Genomic DNA, 14,140 nt, shown 5'->3' with positions numbered 1-14,140 from the left:
TAAATAGTGAAGAACCAAAGCTCTTATAAATCTTGAAGTTTCACTCTATCCTTATACTCCTGTCACTTATTTTCTTACCAGTGCAGTATTTAAACTTCTGGCATACTTATACTTCCCCCCCCCCCCCCCCCCCCCCCCCCCCCCACTGTACATAAAGTAGGCAGTGACTATCACTATCTTTCACAGCTTTTTACAGCCATTACACCCCAGTTAAAGATCACAGCAATTTCAATTTTAGTACAACACATTTATAACATATTCAGGGGCATGGAGAAACTTCCAGACGGATTATATAAAAGTGTTAGCATTAAGATATTATATTAAAAATGTATTTAATTTAGCTTTATTAAAAAATATTTTACACATCAATACTTAAAAAACTACCAAGTCTTGTATGCAAATTGGGATCATGCCCCCAAGTTTGACAAACATTTTCTAAGTTACAGGTTTCTTCAAATCTGACAAAAGATACAAAGCAATCATTATCAGGCCTCTGTTAAAGCTTAACTGCTGATGCACCTGTGGCAAACACCATTATGTGAGTAAAGGACAGTCACAGAAATAATGATGCTATATTCAAAACACAAGACAGCTGCATTATCAAAGGAAAACACTAATGACAAGTGGACACTTACTGACTTTGAAGTACTTCATAAAATATTTATAGTTTAACAAAACTACAAACTGCAAAGCATAGCCCAAAATGACCACTCAGTTAAATCTACATGCAAGAAAAAGGAAAACCTGATTATGAACTTCACAAAGCTGGTTATTACTGCTGTAGTCTATTGTATTGTGTATTCAGACCATTCCTTTTACATATTATGAGTGTATCAACCTGCTAGGAGCCATGATTTAGCCTGATTTTCTTCACTCTCTGAGCAATGTGTAGTTTTTCTATGATGGAATAGTTACTGGCCCCAGACTTGCTCTGCTGTAATTTGATACATCAATTCCATACGATGCAACATTCAAGCATAAAACTGAAATAATGGTCTTAATACTAACATTTTGACACAGGACCCTCAAGACAGGACCTCAAGATCACTTAATAAAGTAGGAGCCATCTCAAGACCCTCGCTAGCTGATCTGTGCTTTAATTGTACACAGTCCTGAATATTCAATTAAGTGCCTCAAACCAGTTGACACACCGTAAACCTGTAGCTTTTTGGGCTTCTGAAGTTATAGGGCCCAAAGGAAGTTATCTGCTTTGCCCATACAGAATTTAGGGACAAACCCAATTATTTCTAAAAATGCACACCATAAACCTGTGAAGTAGTACTTCTAAATGAAATCCTTCTGGATGTAACTGCACACTAGAGTGTTGTCAACATGGCAAATTACTTAATGAGCACTGATTTTTACATCAATACTGTGTTGTGAAAAGGTCAGATAATCAAAGATGTAATTTTTAAGTTTTCAGATCGGTATACAGCTGCAGCAATCAGCAAAAGATGTTAATACTAAAATCACAGGCCCTTTCAGCTTAAAGTTGTATCCAACAGCAGATTTCACAAACCACTTGTCGCCTTAGAGGGAGGGGTCACTGCAGATCAATACAAAGTTGTTCTGAGTGATTACCTTTATCCTATAATAAAACATTTAAGGGGACAAGTGGACAAGTGGGCCCATGCCAGCAAAATGCCCCTCACAGCATAACAGAGCAACCGGATCACCTCACTGTAGTGGTCAAGCATTCAGACCTGTACCAGTTTTTCCTTTAATTTGTCACCCATTTGTACATTATGTCAACCCTCCTTTTTCTTATCCGTTTCATTCAAAGAATATTATTTCTTTGTCTCTCAAAATGTGGCTGAGGCATTTCTATTAAATAAATTATCTGTCTTACAAAGTTTTATGAGTAAAACCCAGGACATGAAATATGGATTGAGGTACAATGAGCTTTTCCAATGCAGTTATCCATTTACAAGTTTATGGGACAAGGTCAATTGTCGTTTGATATTATAATTGTCATCTTAAAGCATACTCTTTACACAATCATTCAAGTTACTTTTTCTATGTTAATCCTCCACTATTGGCCTTAAAGCCATTAAGTAAGATATGAGATCCCACATCACATAAAATGATACCAATATACAGGTTTCGCAAACTGGTATATTTATTTACACCAGAACAACAACAACCTACATCACAACTTCTTTGATAAACGTTTGATTAGCAAATACTCAGAAACATTTACAGGCTATGAGACTATTTAATAGAGGGATTAACTTGATAAAACTAAAATGTACAGTATATCAAAGCTTTTCTTTTTACAGTGACAAGCTACTATAGCACAAAGATTTGCTTTAGCTCCCCCCCAAAGAAAAGAGCTGTATGTAGCTGTACAATGTCGAAATAACCCCTGGACAGTAAAAAAAACAAAACAAGTAAAATACAACCTTGAACGCATTAGTCCCATGTTACAGACATTTTTCAGAAAAACAGAAGTGTCATTAAGATGTCAGTTGTTTTTGTGTTTTTGGCTTTGTATCTCCAGCCATGATGCGATGAATTCTCCTGCGATGGTTTTTGAGCGATTTAAGATTTGGGTATGTACCCTGACAGACATCACAGCGGTATGATTCAGACTGTTTGTGAGTGAGCAGGTGTTTCTGCAGACCGTCCACTGTGCCAAACCAGCGAAGACAGACAGGGCAACGCACAGGCTTGATGGCAGGCTTGCAAGCCCCGCTCCTCTGGTGAAACATAAGACTGATTGTGTTCGGGAAATCAGAGTTGCAGTGGGAACAGTGATAAGTTTTGGGTGGATTTGTGGATAGATTTGTAACCCGTCCACCTTTGCATCGATTCAAGGATATGTGCCTTCTAAGGGAACAGCGAGTGGCAAATGTATTGCCACATCGCGTGCATACAATCCGCTGCTGCTTTTTTCCTGGATTTGAAAGTGGCTCTGGACATGGTTGCTTCTGCGGAGGCTGAAGCACAGACTGAGATGGCTGCTGCTGAGGTGGTTGTTGCTGAAATCGAAGTAACAGCGGTTGTGATCGCTGTGGTTGTAATCCCTTGAGCAGCTGGTGATGAGGATGCATATGGATCTGCAGATGAACTTCGTAGTCTGCCCAGGAATTCACTGTCTCTCCGCAAGTTGGACATGTGTATGATTCCTGTGCATGCTTTTGTAGATGCTCCAGGAGAAGTCTTGGAGATGTAAATCCAACACCGCACTCACATGTCACCCTCCTGGGAAGTACAGAGGGCAGTGACATGATGCCCCAGTTGCCTCCATCATCCTCCTGTGTTTGACTGTCTGTTACATTGCCCGACATACTCTGCTGCACAGTCCCCCTATCCACATCTATCATTGTTTGATGCAACTGACATTTTTTTCTGTGAACCATCATGTTGTCTTTGCGGTTAAAAGACTTCCCACAGACAAAGCAAGCAAACATTGGTCTCATATTGTTGGCATTTTGTGGAATGGCCCCCTGACTACCACTCTGTGTTGCAGTGCCAGGACCACGTGGCCTAAAGCCACACAGCCGTAAATGGCGCCTCAAAGTAGACACCCTACTGTACGTTTTCTGACACCTGTTACAAGGGTAACGTTTTACACCCTCTCTGACAAAATAGCGCAGGCTAGTGGGTGCTGTCTCGGCTGACATAGGTTTCTTCACCCCTGTATCATTACCAGCTTTCTCTGCAGAACTAAGCACCTCCATTTCATCATCTAAGGGCATTGTCCACTGCCCTTCATTACTGTCTTCATTATCAATTGCTGCTGCATTCCAGCTATTGTTTTCTTCTCCTTGCTGAAGCGAAGTCCCACACAGAGAGGCATCCTTATGCTGTTCCATCATGGAAGATTTGGGGTAGAATGGTGGGAAGCTTTTAGCTGAATGAGTCCAGGCTAATTGTGACACTGCAGACTGCTCTGAATTTGGAGAGGTCACCTCTACCTTAATACGACCAGTAACTTCAGTGCCTACTGCAACACTCTTAGCATTTTGAAATTCATCTTTAATCTCTGCGTCTATTTTGGCTTTACTGTTTGATCTCAATGCTAGCATTTTCTCAATGGAGGGATTGGCCTGCCGAGTAAGGGCTGACCCTGGACCCTGGCATTTGTGCATTTTGAGGTTATACCTCCGTGCGTAGCTGTGCTTACACAATGGACAAAAGAAAACCTTTTTTGTATTGTTTAGACTATGGAATGGCACTATTTTTTGGGCAAAGGGTAACTTGTTTTTTAAAGATCTTGATGGCTGTATGGCCTTGTTTCCTAACTGGGGGCACACGTGATTGTCAGGGAAAGGCAACCTCCCAATGATCAGTTGTTTGCAGCGTCTACAACATTTAATCCTCTCTTTTTTGTGCAAGAAATGATGCTCTGTCAGTCTGTCCATGTTTTGAAAGACCCGACGACAACGGCCACATTGGTATCTTCCATACGTGCCATTACTGCTAGCATCCATGAGCTTTTGACGGGTTTCAAGAACCACAACAGGCGAGAAAGTTTTAGTCAGAGAAACAATTCTCTTCTTACTTGACTCAAGAATTCTGCTGATGGATGGAGCTTTTGTCTTTATACCAGGTTTTGCAAGCAGTCGCCTCAACTGTGCAATTGAAAGATCGTTGATCGGTGACACCTCAGTTTTTTTTCCTGGTGTTATATCAACTGGGACGACTTCTTGTTTGGGGGTAACTGTGTTATTGTTTTGATTCTGAGACTGAGGAAGTGGGAAGCGTTTCATGTACGCTGATGCTAGCAACTTCATTAGACTGTTATTTTGGGGCAAATTCTCACCCTTTTTACTGCTGAGAATAGAATTTGTTTTGTCCTGGAAATGCATGTCCTTTACAATCTCTGGTATTTGTTCTGCTGCTGCTATTTTCTCAAGTTGTTTCTCACGACCATCTTGAGGGGGTGTACACTGGCCTTGAGGAGTGGTTACAATGGCAATGCCATCCTCCAGACTTACATCTGCTTTATGGTCTGCTGATGTGGGTAATTCGACAGCTGGGGACCTTGAGGTAGAGGGGCAACTGAGGACCAAACCTGGCTTGGTTATAGTTGTACTGAATTGTACATGCTGAGTGGGAAACATTTCTTCACACCCTGTTCCACTAGAGAGATTATCCAGGGGTTGCAGTAGCTGTATTTGAGAGACGTGTGAATGCTTATGCTCAAGCATAAGACTGAAGTCCTGAAATTCCTCTCCACAATCACAAATATAAAAAGAAGGTGAAGGGCTCTCAGGCAATAGCGTTGGTGGACTTGGGTTCTCACTCGATAAGTCCTTGCTTGCATACAGTGTGTCATGCGGGCTGATGCTCCGCTGTGTTTGAGGGGGGCCAGGAACCTTGGAGAGTGCACTAGCATGGGTCGCCTGATGTACCAGCAAGGAAGCCAGACCAGTGAAGGTAGCTGAACATGCCACACAACGATACACTTTGGAGGATGAAGTATTCCCCTGGAACCCAAGCATCATGGCACCAAAACATAAAAGGCAATCCGGGTGTTGGGGTCATGCAAGGCAGTTTCCTGTAAATCACACACAAAATGATGTCACCATGAGATATTGGACAGTCACAAATAACACTTTTAAAGAGACATTTTTCAACCTTAAATCTGCTTGTTCTAATACTCAAAATACTTTTTCACACTCATTTCACTGTTACTATTAGTATTGATGCAAAAGAGTACGAGAAAACTAGTGTACTTACTAGAGCAATATTGTTTGTGCAATGAGACATTACAATCTGCGATTCACACAAACATTGTTGGGTGGGGTTTTAGCTATTATGGTCCTGCAGGAACAATGCCTAATCAAGCCACTTTCAAAAGGCCCTAAACTTAGACCAGATAGTATCATGAAAGAAAAAGGCCATGCTTAATTAGTCTGTGCAGCCTTGGCCTGCATTCTCTCCTGGCACTCAACTCCAAAGAGCACCTGAGGGATGACCTGGAACATATCAGGAGATATAGCCCCCTGCCTGCCCGTGGTCAGCAAATCCATCAGGCCTTTCTGCAAAAATGGGAGCACGTCCCACAGCTGCTGATTTACGCCCCATTTCCACTGGCTCGGTATAACATGTTTTAGCCTCATCTTGAGCATGTGTATTTCCAGTTTATCCTCACAGCAGGGAAAAATCATGCAGACCCCTGATACAGATCCTGTCTGAGCCGCTCTGTCCATCTTTATGGAGCTGTGTTGTTGAGCTAAACTGATTGGCTAGACCTGTGTGGTCATGCAGACGAAGTGAGACAAAGTGTCATTTTTAAATCTTCTCACATCCAAGCAACCGCACATCAATGTAAAATGCGAGTATATCCGGGTTTGATTAAAGAAAAAGATATAAACCCCATATAAAAACATTATTAAATCTACCAACTGATGGGACTCCTTTATTTTTGATTTGCATTTTATTTAAGGTATATGATTTTATGATTGCATTTATTACTTTCATATCATTTTGATAGTTGTTTTCTTTGTATTTGTTGGTCATTTCATTGTGTGATGTGTTGACTTCAGGTGTATAGTGTCACATACAATCACCGAACACTTAAATAGGAACACCTGTATAATCTAATGCAATCCAATGAAAACGTATACATTTTCAGTTTTTGTTGACATTGTCAGATGTTATATTATTATTCAAGTCGTAGTGGGTGGTGGTGTTATACTGGAGTGCATTATATTGGTAAGTATTCCTAATATTTTGCACCCCTGATGGAGAAAATCCTAATAAAATCCTAATATTTTAGAGACACTTTTCAATATAATACACTCCAGTACACCACCATCACCCACTACGACCGCAATAACAAACAAAGTAGAATTATCACCTGTGGTGGAAATCTAAAAATAAAAAACTGACAAATAACCAAATTGTCTTTTTGTTTTTTAATGAGAACCTTGCAAGGGATCAGTATACAGTCACAACGGACTGTAACTGCAGACTGATGTCAGTTACAAAGTGTATGCATTTTATAGAAAAGGAGTGAGAGAGGCAGTGTCAGGATGTGTATGTGTGGTATAGTGCAGGGTGTGTCATCTAAGCTGTCAACCTGTTGAGAGGAACTATTACATGTTCAAGGCGAGGTACTTTGTACCAGACAATGCCAAAAAAAACCCAATAATGAGCATACGTGCGAGGTGGTTACATGTTCTAGGTTATACAATGCACAAAGTGCACAGTATGAAGTGTGGTGCACTACAGTACAATGTGTGATTTTTCTATTACACACCTTTTTGACAATGTCAACAAAAACTGAAAATGTATAAGCTTCCTAAAAATAGAATTTGTCGCAGATCTGTTGTATTGGATTGCATTAGATTGCACAGATGTTCCTAATAAAGTGCTTGCTGAGTGTAGAGTAACAGGTGTACTCAAGGTATTTTTATTCAATCCTGATGAAGACCCTGTAAGGTTGAATCTGACTAGCGTAAAAGCTTTAAATATGACTTTTCTACTTGCTCTGAAAAAGAGTACCCAAAGAACATTTTCTGACACGGCACATTTGTAGCTCCTGTGTTATGTTGCCTCTGTGGTTTTGTTGATTTGTTTCACTCCTACATTTCTGTTCTCACTTTTCATCAGGGATAGCACCCTGACTGTTTCTTACGCACTCGCCTTTGCCATATCAGAAATATAATTGCAGTTTTAAGACAGTGAATGTAACGTAGTGAATGTAAAGTGAACATTTCCAGCTGTTGCCACGTCACATTAAAAGCTGCCCACCGACAAAGCACTGTAACACTTTTATTGTGAAGCAGCTACAGGAAGCGAAACCTATCTGTCTGCAGCTTTATGTTGGCACATCAGTTTTAAAGACTGTAAGGGAAGCATAAAAATGAAAAACACCCACAGCGAACAGGTTAGATAGAGAGCTGAGGTCGACCTCAAACCACCAACATGTTATGAAGGTAGAACAGAAGGAGACATCTCCTACATTAAAAGTCCTACATTATTAGGAGGTTCAGTCTTCAAATAATATACCAGTACATTAATACTGAATTAAAACTTCTGTATTTTTCTACCTGGACCCCAGTTTCCCATCTTTTTGTGCCTAAGTGACTAATGGGGACAACAATTTTTGAAATTAGTCTAGTATTGAGCGAGTGCTGCAGCCGGCAGCCACAAAATGGGCTGCATTAGTCACTCAGACACAAACAGATCAGAAAAAAGGGTCCAGATTGAAAAATACCAAAGTTTCCCTTAAAGTACATAAGTTAGTATTGAGTTAAGTATTAATCATACAATTAATAAAATAAAAAGGAAACACTAATTGATTCAATTAAGCTTGTTTGGTGTGGCACAGGAAGCTAAATATCCTGCAAGAGTCAAAGGTCTAAAACACTGGGGGAAGATAGTTTGAATAATGTTTCAGCTGGCTTTAGGTGTTAAGTTCACTCCTCCTGTGTCTAATATTTGCATCACTTCAAGATGCTCTATAATTAGCACCAGTTTGAGGAAGAATGACAGTGGCCTGTTACACATTCATCATTTACACAATGGGTAAATTGTGGATGTTTCAAGAGTATTAATTTACCTTGCGAAGCAGCTGGATTCGCGAGGTCACGCAAGAACAAACCATCTGGCATGTCAGGTTAAGTATTAATTATGATGACCTGTGACTTCCAGCTATGGCAGATTATAGGCTCAGTTCTTATGCATATTATAAACATAGCACAAAAAGTAAGGAAATTTGTGTTTGGTAGATTATTTCTTTGTTGTAACAATGCTTCTTGGCAATAAATCTTATACCGTTGGAAAGCCTGTTTACACAGGCTGTTTACACAAACCATACACAGCCACAACAGCCTGGCACCTCCTCCTCATGCTGGTCACCAGCCTGGTCACACACTTCTGTGGAGGAACGATATGTTCAGTGATGAGTCCAGATTCTGCCTACGGCAGTTGGATTATGGGGTCAAAGTGTGGAGGAGACGCGGAGAACGCTTTGCTGATTGCTGCACCGATGTCTGTGTCCACCACATCTCTTGGTGGAGACAGTGTGACGGTGTGGGGCGGCAACTCCCCCACTGGAAAAACGAGGCTTGTCAGTCATCATTGGAGGCAATCTCAATGCAGGGAGATATCGAGATGAGATTCTGCAACCAGTGGCAATCCAATATCTCCACAGTCAGGGACCGAACTCTATCCTCCAAGATGACAACGCTCACCCCACAGAGCAGGGTTTATCAGAGACTACCTCCAGAATTTGGGAGTGGAGAGGATGGAATGGCCTGCCAGCAGTCCTGACCTCAACCCCATTGAACACTTGTGGGATCAGCTTGGGTGTGCTGTTCATGCCAGAGTGACCAACACAACCATGTTGGCTGACTTGCGACAAATGCTGGTTGAAGAATGGGATGCCATCCCACAGCAGAGTGTGACCAAGCTGGTGACCAGCATGAGGGGGAGGTGCCAGGCTGTTGTGGCTGTGTATGGTTCTTCCACACGCTATGGAGGCTCCTGTTTGTTAAATGAATAAATTGTTAAATTGCCAATATGTCTTGTTTCTTCAAACTTCAATCATCCAATCCACCAAACACCAAACAAGAGTCAATGGCAGAATAAGCTGTTTGGCACTAGCAGAGAAGATTTGGCATATTTTTCATGGGCGCAACCCACATACTCAGCTCTGCTGCTCATCCCACAAATGCATGTTCCTTACAAATGTGGCACCATTTAAAAAGGGAAATAAACAGGTTTTCCAATGGTAAAAGATTTATTGCCAAGAAGCATTTTTACAACAAAGAAATAATCTACCAAACACAAATGTCCTTACTTTTTGTGCTAAGTTTATTAACATTTGAGTGGCATTTACACACCAACAGTAATAGTTTTGTGTTCTTTGACTACTCCACACATACCATAAATAAATTCCCTTAGGATACAAATTTTAAAGTTCAGCATTTCTCTAAAATGTCAGCCATTTTGGAGCATGTTTGGACCCCTTTCTTTACTATTCAGGACAAATAAAAAAAAAAAAAAAAACTTGTTTAACTGATTTAAAAAGAGCAAGATGGAAGTATGAACTTAAACGTGTAAACACCGAACATCTGTGGTTCAAATGCACATCGCACATTAACGGAACCGGTGCTAATAAACAGCCTACAAGCATAAGGGTTATCAAGCTGCGTTACTATGTCAATGCTGGGCACACTGCTAATAAACATAGCGAGGCTATTTTACCAATAATAAACTCCACATACATACACACAATATCATTTTCACACGCTGCAATCTTTGGATAGCGTGCTCCACACTTGAGCAGTATTGATCTAACGTTACGTGTGCAGGCTTGGTGGCTGACCACACCATACATTACCCTTTAGGTGCTGTTCAAGTATCTCAGAGGGGCTGCTAGTGAAGGCTAACCAGGGGGAGATGGCCGACCACGTTCCTGAAGAAGGCCGGGGAGAGGACTGACTAGCAAGCTAGCTGCCATGACCTATGGAGCTCCTCTTCTTCTTCTTCTGCACAGTAACCAACCGCGTTTTTATATCACTCACCAGGCAGAGAAGCGCTGACGTTATCCTTCAAAGTGGAGCCACAATGGCTGGGCGGGAGAAGAAATGGCTCGGCAGACATCTGTCGATGATGCAGAGGCATAAACTCTCAAGGGAAACGAGGCTCTCCACGGCTCTGTGGTGAACAAATGTGATGCTGTGCCAGGAGGAGGAAGAGCACCGAGGTGAGAGCTGCAGCTCAGGCGCGGAGCGGAAAGAGAGAGTTCACATAACGCATGCGCAGTTTAACCCCAGTCCTCTAGAAAAACACTCGAAAAACGCAAGTGCTGGGCTGTGCGCCATGCCTGTGCGGCGATTCATCTTCTTTTTTCTTCTTCTTGTTTTACGGCGGTTGGCATCCAGTTTATTAGAGCATTATCGCCACCTTCTGTTCCGGAGACCTACAATCTAAATCCCTTCACACGACACACACACACACACACACACACACACACACACACACACACACACACACACACACACACACACACGCACACACACACACAAACACAAACACACACACACCCTAAACAACATTTTATCCTCCATGCTTTACAACTTAGTCCTACTATGAAATCCCTATCCATGTCAGCCACTTTAGCACCCTATCCCTGCTTAGCCATTATATCCTATAAAAAAACCCCTGTATCCCTTAAGAAAGGTAACAGTACCCTGACCTGTGCTCTCTCACCCATGCTCAGTAATCCTTTTAATGTGAATTCCTGCACCCCTAATTGCCTCAGATTATTCCTCATCATCTCTCTCTGTGTCCCATACCCCCTACAACTCAGAACTATGTGCTCCACTGACTGTTGTTCCTGACAAAAGCCTGTCTGGTGTTTCCCTCCCATTTTCAGTGTTTTGAATAGTGCATAGTGTCCCAACCTGAACCTTTTCAACAGTTTCCACTACCTACCCTAGTAACGTAGACACTTTTGAATTTCATATAGATGCCTCCCTTTCTCCTCTCTGTCCCACCTTTCTTGCAACATTTGGTTGTTTTTCCCCCGGATTACAGATTTAACCTCTTCTTTACTGATACGTATTTGCATTTTTATATTCCCTTTCTTTAAAGCCCTCTTTGCCAACTCACCCACTCTCTCATTCCCCGTCACCCCTACATGTGCTGGAGGCCACAGAAATTTTACCTGACCTCCCTGATTTGCTATTCTTGTGACTGACTGAAGGACTTCATATAGTACATCTTGACAGCTGCTAGAATGGAGAGACCTTAAACTTGCTAGGGCTAAGGATGAATCTGAGTATATCAAATCTGACCAGTGATGACGTGTAGCTGTATGTCATCATTCATCCACTGGATGTCGAGGTGTTGTTAGCAAATGATGGGGGATATGTAGGAATATTTAGAGATTACACCTGGGTTGTCATGCTTTTGGTCTTTTTGGTCCTAGACCAAAAGCATGACAACCCAGAGTTGAGACTAGGAGGCAGAGTTGCAGTCTTACATGCTTCTCTGCGCTTCCAGTAGAGTTGGTACCAACCCAAAACCCCATAGAGACTGTGTCTGCCCCCTTGTCACTAAAATCAATTAAATCTTAAGTAAACAGAAGAGGAGTTACACATAAAAACCTAAAAAAATAACACCACCACTGCAATAGTATAACAAAATAGGAGAATGAAATGTGGACTCTTAAACATTAGATCTGTCATGTAAAGTTCTGTTGGTAAACGATCTAATCTTAGCTTATCATATTGATTTATTTTGTCTTACTGAAACCTGGCTGTGTCATGAGGAATATACTAGCCTATGTGAATCCACTCCCCCTAGTCATATTATTACTTTCCTTCGAGACACCAGCCAAGTAGGTGGAGTGGCAACCATTTTCAATTCAAGCATAATAATCAACTCTAGACCTAAACTTAATTATAACTCATTTGTAAGCCTTGTTCTTAGTCTTTCACACCCAACCTGGAAAACTTTACAGCTAATTCTATTTGTTATAGTGCACTGCCCTCCTAGCATGTACTCTGAATTTTTATCTGGTTATTATCAAGTTTTTATCAAACTTAGTCCTTAGTACAGATGAAGTAATTATAGTAGGTGACTTTAATATTCATGTGGATTTCAATAATGATAGCATCAGCACTGCGTTTATCTCATTATTAGACTCAATTGGCTTCTCTCAGAGTGTAAATAAACCCACTCACTGTTTTAACCACACCCTCAACCTTGTTCTGTCATATGGCATCAAAATTGAACATTTAATAGACCTTCCAAACTAACAAACCTGCAATTAAAAGAAAAAATCAAGAAAACTGAAAAGAATATGGCGTTCCACCAAAATGGAAGAATCTCGCTTAGTCTGGCAAGATAGTCTTAAAACATACAGGAAGGCTCTCTGTGATGTCAGAGCCACCTATTACTCATCATTAATAGAGGAGAATAAAAACAGCCCTAGGTTCCTTTTCAGCACTTTGGACAGGCTGACAAAGAGTCATAACTCTATTGATCCATGTATTCCTATAGCTCTCAGTAGTAATGACTTCATGAGCTTCTTTAAAATAAGATAAAATTCCAACTATTAGAGACAAAATTCATCACCACCTGCCCTCAACAGGCACTGATTTACCCTCAAACACAGGAACCTTAGAAACAGCTGTAAAATCTGATATATACTTAGACTGTTTTTCTCCAATTGATCTTCCTGAACTAACTTCAACGATTTCTTCATCTAAACCATCAACCTGTCTCTTAGACCCTATCCCTACTAGGCTGCTTAAGGAAGTTTTACCCTTAGTAAGCACCTCTTTACTAGATATGATCAAACTGTCTGAAGTAACAGGTTATGTACCACAGCCCTTTAAAGTAGCTGAAATTACAGCCTACTCTTGATTTGGGCATTTTTAGCAAACTCCAAAGCAAAGATCCTTGAGAAAGCAGTAACCAATCAGTTGTTTGACTTTCTACATAACAATAGTTTATTTGAGGATTTTCAGTCAGGATTTAGAGTACATCATAGCTCAGAGACTGCACTGGTGAAAGTTACAAATGATCTCCTAATTACATCAGACAAATTACTTTTCTCTGTACTTGTCTTGTTAGATCTTAGTGCTGCATTTGGCAACATTGACCAACACATCCTATTACAGAGACTGGAACATTTAACTGGCATCAAAGGAACTGCATTAAGTTGGCTTAAGTCCTATTTATCAGTATCATGGATCCAGTTTGTACACATTAACCATGAATCCTTCATGTACACAAAAGTTAGACACATTCCACAAGGTTCCACAAGGTTGTGTGCTTGGACCAATACTATTCACCTCATATATGCCTCCTTTAGGTAATATTATTCAGAAACACTCCATAAATTTTCCTTGTTATGCAGATAATACCCAATTATATTTATCAATGAAGCCAGATGAAACCAATTAGTTGCAGTTATCTGCAGTTTTCTGATACTAAACTCTGACAAAGCTGAAGTTATCATCCTTGGCCCTAAACACGTTAGAAAAACATCTAAAAAACATCTAATGACATGGCACTACCCTGGCCTCCAGCAACACTGTACGGAATCTGAGAGTTATCTTTGATCAGGGTATGTCCTTTAACTGCCACATGAAACAATTTCAAGGACAGCCTTTTTTCACCTACGTAACATTGCAAAAATCAGGTCCACCTTGTCTCAATAAGA

At 40.9% G+C, this 14,140-nt stretch overlaps 1 protein-coding gene across 2 annotated transcripts; it reads right to left on the bottom strand.

Moving 5' to 3' along the window:
• Positions 1 to 2,101: 2,101 nt before the first annotated feature.
• Positions 2,102 to 10,772, bottom strand: im:7147486 (zinc finger protein 836). 2 transcript variants are annotated; one of them, XM_042423425.1, is made up of 2 exons: positions 10,488 to 10,772; positions 2,102 to 5,506 (listed from the first exon to the last, which is right to left on the bottom strand). In XM_042423425.1, exon 2 carries the CDS (start codon positions 5,451 to 5,453, stop codon positions 2,457 to 2,459), a length of 2,997 nt encoding a protein of 998 aa, XP_042279359.1. In that variant the 5' UTR covers positions 5,454 to 5,506; positions 10,488 to 10,772; the 3' UTR covers positions 2,102 to 2,456. The 2 variants fall into 2 exon arrangements, with proteins under 2 accessions (XP_042279359.1, XP_042279360.1); XM_042423426.1 differs by lacking the exon at positions 10,488 to 10,772 and adding an exon at positions 10,304 to 10,447.
• Between the last annotated feature and the right edge of the window lie 3,368 nt (positions 10,773 to 14,140).

This window comes from Thunnus maccoyii, chromosome 10 (genome assembly GCF_910596095.1).
Source record: "Thunnus maccoyii chromosome 10, fThuMac1.1, whole genome shotgun sequence".
NCBI lineage: Eukaryota > Metazoa > Chordata > Actinopteri > Scombriformes > Scombridae > Thunnus > Thunnus maccoyii.
Note: the sequence above shows the minus strand (reverse complement) of the source record. Positions and strands in the feature narration are given on the sequence as shown.